The sequence below is a fragment of the Theobroma cacao genome, chromosome 6, assembly GCF_053813885.1.
Source record: "Theobroma cacao isolate CCN51 chromosome 6, ASM5381388v1, whole genome shotgun sequence".
NCBI classification, from domain to species: Eukaryota; Viridiplantae; Streptophyta; class Magnoliopsida; order Malvales; family Malvaceae; genus Theobroma; species Theobroma cacao.
In genome coordinates this window covers 10,531,212-10,539,474 of record NC_142644.1, presented here as the reverse complement: position 1 = coordinate 10,539,474, position 8,263 = coordinate 10,531,212, and the positions used below count along the sequence as shown (strand labels likewise).

At 33.7% G+C, this 8,263-nt stretch overlaps 1 protein-coding gene across 1 annotated transcript; it reads right to left on the bottom strand.

Annotated features, from left to right (window-relative positions):
• Positions 1–3,012: 3,012 nt before the first annotated feature.
• LOC18595675 (protein MANNAN SYNTHESIS-RELATED 2) lies at positions 3,013–7,789 on the bottom strand. Its single transcript, XM_007023742.3, has 6 exons — positions 7,484–7,789; positions 6,536–6,686; positions 6,302–6,372; positions 4,816–4,901; positions 4,052–4,631; positions 3,013–3,619 (listed from the first exon to the last, which is right to left on the bottom strand). The coding sequence occupies exons 1-6, from the start codon at positions 7,583–7,585 to the stop codon at positions 3,341–3,343; spliced, it is 1,269 nt and encodes a 422-aa protein (XP_007023804.3). The 5' UTR covers positions 7,586–7,789; the 3' UTR covers positions 3,013–3,340.
• Between the last annotated feature and the right edge of the window lie 474 nt (positions 7,790–8,263).

Here is an 8,263-nt window from a genome sequence, read left to right as displayed (position 1 = left end):
GCCAACTTTAAATTTGCCATATGTGTATCACTTGTATCCAAACATCATTTAATCTCCATCTTTCTATTCCTATTCATCTACTCGGACTTATCATGGTTGGCCGGATTCAAAGCTGGCTATGAAGCGACAATAATCACTTCCTTTATTGTAGTTTGTATAGCAAACATCTCTTCCCTTACTCGTATATGAGTATAATATGGAATCTTTCAAAGACTCTGAACTTTCACCTATATCATTCCATAATTGAAACAATTCATGGCTAATGTCCTTTTATCCACTTTGACAAAATTTCCCCAACTGTCTCCTAAAACCTTGAAGAGATTCAAAGGCCAAACATGAATGGGTACCACCTTAATTCGAACCCAACACAAGTACTCGAATTATCATAGGGAACCAAATTCGTAAACCACTCATTGAAACAATCAAAATAATCCACCAACAAGACCTTTAGCTCTTCTTAGTTAGTAAAAGTTATTAACACTCTAGGACTTTCAGCTAGCCTTGCACGGACCTCTATTTGTTTCTCTACCAACTCATTTTCCACGACACACAAATAACATCCTTCTTGGATGGTTCCAATTACAGTTTTATTCAATCACTCCTAGTTTGTCTTACGGATAAAAATTTTTAAACCATCCTTACCATTATCTATCTTCTTCACCATTTTCACTTGTAACCATACTAGCTCGACGTTAACCACCTTATTGCTTATCAATGCTTCCTTGAGCGTACTTTACTTTGGAGGCACAGCCTTTGCACGAATAGTCAAAGGTACTACATTGGATTTATCCCTTGTGCCAAATACATACCATCACCATGTTGAATGGCCAAATCGATTCCCTCTCATACCGATACCGCACAAATGCAAAGCTAGACCCTTTTTTCCAAAAACTCTATGAAACAAACATATCCACCGTCACTCCATAATATAATTACTTTTTTAAAAAAATCATATTATTATATTTACCATTTAAAACTATACAATATTAGCATTGTTGCTATTTTATTTATACTATCAAGAATAAAATGAAGAAAACCTGAAAGACTATGAAATTAATTATCATTTAATTTAATTTACACATTAACTAGGGTTGTCAACGGTAAGGTACCTGCTAATTTTGAGGTACCTAAATCCGAACCCTATTAACAACTATAATACCCGAACCCTACAACTATCCAAATATTTTGAAAGATTATTACCCTAATACATACCCATTACTCGATAATTATCCTAACCCGTTTAAAAACCTGATTATATAAAAAATTATTAAAATGCTCAATCTTCTTCCTCTTTGTTTTCTATTGCTAGTTAATGTTCTAATTGTAGCCATGGCTTGATTTGCTACAGCTTTTAATTTCTTTGGAGAAATCTTATGCACACTATCAGTTGAAGTATCTAGTTTCATTCCATCCTTTGCTACTTTTGAATTGGTAGGGACAAAGCCCTTATACATAGAGTGACAACATGAAGCTTTAAAACACCTAGGTCAAGTCCAAGGAAATGAGCCAACGATTTGAGCACTCATGACTAGAAAAAAAAAAGAGTTATTACGAAGCAAGTTGAGCACTAACCAGAACCAAGAACTACTAAGAAAAGAAAGATAAGAAAAAGGAACAACTAGGGGAAAAAAAAAGAAAACAAGATGAACAATTGAAGGAGCGTTTGTGACTAAGGGAAGAAAAGAAAAAAAAAAGAGTGGCTATGGCTAGGGAGGGGAAAGGAAAAAGAGAATAAAAAAAAAAGGATTAGGGTTTACATATTAATATATCAATATTATTAAATAAAATCAATATAATTGGGTTCAGCTAGTAGGTTTCCAATGAGTGATACCTAAACTCGATATGGTAGTGAAATCACTACTTATACTGCCTCAAACTCGATTATAGGGTATCTTAACCTTATATAACTGAGTAAAGTATCAACGGATACCCTATAATAGGGTATCCATTGTCATCCCTAGCATTAAAATACATTATAATAGTCTAAACCATATGCAATATAATATTCTAGATTTTGAAAATTTTTTAATCTTTTATTTTTTAAGTCTCAAAGTAATTATAAAATTATCATCATATGTTTAGAAAATTGAAATTTTAAAAGTAAAAGATAAAGTGTAAATTTATTACTTTACTTAAGATGATAGATCAAATTTGTCACTCATATTTGAAGGATGCAATTTTACATTGTACTTTTAATTTAGTTTAAAAATGGTTAAAACAGTAAAACAAATATTCCATAGAATATAAAAAGAATATTCTAAAATATATCTTATAGAATACTTCTTTACAATTAATTTTTTATATTCTTCAAATAAATAAATATTAAATATTAAAACTACATTTATTCAAAGATTCTTGTAATTCTAATCCATCAGTGTAAGTAAAATAATAAATTTAAGTCTTACCCCTAAAAATAACAATGAAATTGTTAATCACTTTGCTAATCATCTCCTTTTTCCCTCATTTTAACCTTTTTTTTTCTCATTTTCCATTTTCCAGCCAATAAGTGCTTTTCCTGACACTGGTAGGACAGATCTGGACCATGCAGCATGTTGGCTGGCCTAATCTCCCTGTCATTGCACATGCTAATGGTTTCTTTTCTTTTTCCCCATTTCTCTTACCAGCCTTTACCAAAACTCTATACACAAACAAAATTCACCATTAATCTCCTGGTTGATTGGTTAAACTAAAATGCCTAATTCCATGATCTATGTAGTATAAATTACTCCTGTAGGAATTCCACTCAAAGCTCCAAAATTCCCATGCTTATAGCTCATCAGATTCTTGTACCAAGTATGACTTAAAATAGCTGAGATTCTGAGACATACCTTAAGTGAAAATCATGTTATCAATCCTACATGGGAATTGTCTGCCACATACTTTTCCAACAATTTCAAAGGACCTAACAGCTCCTTACACAGCTATAGCTACTAAATATGGCTTTGCATTTCATCTAATTAATCACCTTCATACAAAAATAATCTATTTCTTTGATCATTAAAAGGAAGGAAATTTATAAAATGTGCACCCTTATAACAATGAATAAATCATAGAAATGAAGTTTGGCATCACATCAAACAACATATTGACTCAAAGCCTGTAACATTTCTACCCAAATCGAAAAACATATTAAAGAGAAAACAAAAAATCATCTTAACACAAACTTTTTATCTAGGGTACTTCACACCCAAATGAACTATGAACAGCAAAGTTGACCTGTCCATCTGCTTATCCAAAAAGGCTAGTCTGAGATAAATGGGAAGGCCCAAGAACCTTTTATGAAGGCTTCCACATATGCATGTTTCGACACCCTTTTTTAAGTTTCTTCCAAAGGGAGAGGTTAGCAAAAACATGAATAAGCCAAGTGGTTCTTCTTGGAAACATAAGGAGAGAGGTAGTTGGTGATGGCGGCAGAGGTACCAGGTATATCAGCTGGAACAAGGATTTGAGGCTTCCCTGAAGCTATTCTTTTTCCAGCTACGTTGGCGTAGAACAGGCCAGAGATGGCTGGAACAAAAACGTCACTCTGAGAACATATGTAGAAGTCTATAACCTTTTCAAATTCTGAATCTTCTGATTCAAGGAACTTCCCCTTTTTCTCCTCCGGCATTATGCTTTCCTACAATAGTTCCAAGAGCAAATAAGGGTTCAGAATGATAGGAACAGCAAAGTTTCAAGACTGAGCTGCTAGTGACCATCGTGTATTTGCAATAATTAAACATTGTACAAAAATTGCATGCTAATGTTTCGTGCAAAAGATTTTAGAGAAAACTTTTGAAGTTCCAAGTTGGACTGTCAAAATTTACGACAGGTAATTCCTTCCAGCAAGTCCCCAATCAATATTACTTGAGTTTAAAATTGTTATTCTAGGAAATTGAACCTAAGACATGCAGATCTTTATCAGACAAGTCCCCAATTCAATGTTGCTCTTTAGCACCAGGATAACCCCAAGCCAGTTAATAATCAAAGTCAAGCATTGCATGTAATAGTTCAATAAGCACATTGAAAATATAATCAGTAGAACCTTTATCAGACAAGGACAATATCTCACCTTTGTGTATGTTTTAGGGAAGATATCCTTCAGGACACTAAGGCTGCTATCCCACCTTGATTGAGTCAGGTATATGGTGGTGTCTGTATCAAATCCAACCTTCCTCAAAAATAAAGCAATCTCCTGTGCATTGTAACAACTTTTTGCCCCAGTAGAACCACTTCCGTGACAATTCTTATTCTCTAGTATCTCAACCCTCAAGTCCACTGCTATAAACTGGCCATCTGATTTGCGACTCAAGGTTTTAAGCCGTTCGATCATTAAGTCAACAACTTCATTAACCTGTGGTTGCAACTCTAAAGTTCCAAACATCCCCAAACATGCGACTGAATCAACACTACTCTTTTGTGCAGTTTTTCTCATATTTACAGTAGGGAAGTAGGTTGCAAGCCTTATGTTGCCCTTTGATTTAAATATTGGCTCTACATTTTCCACAATGTGATCCTCAGTGACTCGATTGGGAACCTTCACAGCAGCAAGATCCCGGATTGATATTTCATTGGGCAACTCTTTTGCTACCTTGACAACTCCATCCAGGCTTTTCATAAACTTCTCAACATCATAAATATCTTGAAAGTTGCTGAAGATTTTCAATTATGTTAGTACAATTCAGAATTTTTCACAAAGATGATCTCAAATTTACACTACTCTATATTCTTCATTGGATAACAAAAATAACAAAATAAAAATTTCACTATGAGAAACAGTTGAAGAAAATGGAGAGGAGAGAATAAGAGATTTTCAAAATTAACACGATAGCTTACTTTACATCACCAGGTTTGCTTCCTCTAATGTCAGGAAGTACAAGAGTTGCTCCTAGATACCTTGCCACTACTACAGCATCAGCTATCTGAACGGAGCAATCACCACAGATTAATAACATATGAGATGGAGAACTAGAAAATGGCTTTCAACAGATTAGTATTCACAAACTGCTGGCACCTTGTGCCATTAGATTACATGTAAAATACTGAAAAATAAAGGTGCTGTGATGCATCGATAAGGTGAAACCAACGACCCTCTAGAAAACCACTCCCCCCACCCCCTCTCCACCCTTCATCTCTCTCTCTCTCTCTCTCTCTCTCTCTCTCTCTCTCTCTCATACATACATACATACACAAAATTCTAGCAACAATTTCAATCATTAGGCTTATATGCTACACTCACAATTCAACATTCCATTTCTAACCTACATACTTAGCAAATCAAAATTGTCAGCAATCAGCAATAAACATCAATATAATTAAATAGGGTAAATAACCAAAAAGTATCATGTGGTATGAGATATAATAAACTTTCCCTTGAGGTTTAAAACCTGACATTTAACTCTTTTTTTTTTTTTTTTGTTAGAATTTTCTTGACACCGTTACGAATAGAATGATTAGAATATCCTTATTTTGTTAAAATAATACTAATAATAAAATAAAAACTAAAAAATCCAGAAAGTTCTTGAAAATAAAGTTAATGGTGTTAAGTAGAAAAGTAACGGGAATAAACACAAGGTAGTTAAGTGCCATATTGTAAAGTTCAAGGGCAAACTTTTTCTACTTCAAACCACAGAGTATTTTCTGTAATTTACTCAATTAAATTTTATTTAGTCAGCTCAAGAACTGGAATTTAAGGTTTTACTGTTATCAGATTCTCAGGGGAGGTAGAAGCGTTAAATTAATTTTTAAATATCCAAAATAACTAGCCCTCTCAAAAAGGTGTGCAAACTTTAAGAGAAACCCGGAAAAGATATAATTGAACAAAGAAAAGCAAACTTTGTAGAAATTTTATAAACAAATTGGAAGGCAATGTGTGCAATTAATTGGTGAGCTCATCAGGGTAGGGTATTTAGTGATGAAAAACTCCTCGAGGCACTATCCTCTAGCTTCCTGAAATCCTTGATTTCACATCAACATGCTACAGAACTTGGCTACAGTTCCTCCTTCCTTATAAACAGTAGATAACATATTGCTTTAGTATACAGAACACCTCATGAGCTGATGGCAAATTGGCAATAGTTCTCATTTACTCATTTTTACTCCTGTAAGTTTTCCATGACCAGCGGTTTGAAAAATTACATACAGTTTGATCTATCAATTTATTTTCAGATAAACAATACAAAGCTAAAAATTCAAAAGGACGCAATGGAAAGGAAATTTTCATGCTTTAAAGACAGGTTCTTTGCGAGAACAAAAGTAAAAAGGCAACAACAAAGCTAACTCAATTAGATACCTTTATAACTAAAATAGATACTTAATATACCTGAGAGACATGATACTCCGGACCATTAGTCAACGAAAAAGTAACATATCCTCTTGGCTGCTCTATCTCATCTGTTAGCCAAGTAAGAACTCCATCAGAGAAAAAGAAGCATTAAGATAAAAGTCTGTCTTTGAGTGCACGATAATGAATGTGGACATCTCAACAAGGATAAATGTATGGCAAGATTATAAAACATTTAGTCAATTTTCAAGAGGTCAAGTGAAGTTAACCAACCAAAAGCCGTCTTGCTCCAACATGGTTTTAGCTCTTGACTATCGTCTATCCAAGGCCCTTTGCTCCTCTTAGAAAGCTTTACAAGGCCGTCATTCTCTATAACATTGGTATTATCAAATTGAGAATCCTGAGCTTCTCCTGGAAGTTTATCCTTCATAACAAGAGCAGGAAAAAGACTATGTAAATTCCAAATACATAAACGAAAGCTGTATAAGGAATGGATATGAAGTCAAACAAACCTTGCAAGATTACATTTTTACACTATAAATTAAAAAGATAGGCATAAATATATCTACAATTTCCACTAGTTGGCTTCAGAGGATTGAGAACATGAAAGAAGGCCTGGGATGGAAATTATAAATCTGACAGAAGCAAAAACCTTCACTGATCTAAACTTGGAATTCTGAAGTAACCATTTAACTCTCCTGACTAAAGTTAACTCCAAATGGGTTGTCTTTTATTCCGAATTCAATCTATTTCCAAGAAACTACACCCGGAAAATAAATTAGCTTTCATGTTTTCAAGATAAGATTAAGTTACAAGCAAAGCCATAATTTCTTATTCATGAAATTGAACATTTCTTGTGAAGAAAATCTTAACTAAAATTATACACAAACACCTTCCAAAGACAACGCCTTTGAAGATGGTCAGAATAATGTTCTTTCTTTTCTTAAAGTTGCAGATTTGATGTGAAGCGAAGCTTAACAACAAAGACATGATAAGTACAGATAAAATGGAAACTAGAAGTGAAGAGTAAACTGAAGCAACTTGCTTCAGATTTACTTGCACAACATCAGAGATTCAAAAAACCAAGAAACAACTAAACAAATAAAACAATGTTTACTAAAAGTAAGAGTTAAATTGGGAACTGGGCTTGGTATAAAAGTTCAATCTTTTCACAACATAGATAGAAAAAAGAGATAAACTTGAGATCAAAAGAGGAATTACTTGAAGAGAATCAAAATGGTCTCTCTTGATCATTTGGCCAAGCATCACAAACATGGTGAGAGTGAGTATAGCAGCCACTACTTGCCTCAAATCAACTCCCATTTTTGTTCTCTCTCAAAATTCAGAGAAAAAATTTCAAAGATCAAAAGAAAAAAAAAGGGAAAAAGTGGGTCGGGCCAAGAATTCTAGACCTAGAGAAGAGGTTTAAGTAGAAGCTCAAGTGCTGAAAGAGGAAGTTCAACAAGAGAGAGAGAGAGAGAGAGAGAGAGAGAGCTAACTGCTAAAAACAATAAAACCTTGTGTTTTGGGTCTCATTACAACACCACCGACACTTGCCCTGAAAATGATGTGCTGCCTGTTTTCTTACAAGAATAGTTTTTGTCCTCTGTTTTAGGCTTTTTACTTTTCCCTTTTTTTTATTTTTTTTCTTTATTGGACAACTAAGATATTTGATTTAGGATAACTCTATTATTTTTTAGGTGCTTTGGATTATTATTATTATAGTATAATATATAATCTTTTCTTATTTCACAAATCTTACCTCGACATTTAAACTCATAATTCATCATATTAATATCTAATTCTAATTTATTTTGATTTTCTGAACCAACCCATGAGTTTAAACGTTCATGGCTTGGTATGTCACTGTCTATTTTGAGCCTTAGTTAGTCAGAAACATAAGCCTCTTAACATGTGTAGATGTGACACTCACAAACATGCATCTTCCCTTCAATTTTCTACCACTCTCAATTTCTATGTTGATTCACTTGACATTTCTTT

Bases quoted from the DNA above. Each gene is read 5' to 3' on its own strand.
- LOC18595675 (XM_007023742.3), bottom strand. From the start codon at position 7,585: ATGGGAGTTGATTTGAGGCAAGTAGTGGCTGCTATACTCACTCTCACC. The intron at 4,902-6,301 runs GTATATTAAGTA...TGCTCCGTTCAG, and splicing joins CGGAGTATCATGTCTCTCAG to ATAGCTGATGCTGTAGTAGT. The intron at 4,632-4,815 runs GTAAGCTATCGT...GAAAATCTTCAG, and splicing joins AGCAAACCTGGTGATGTAAA to CAACTTTCAAGATATTTATG.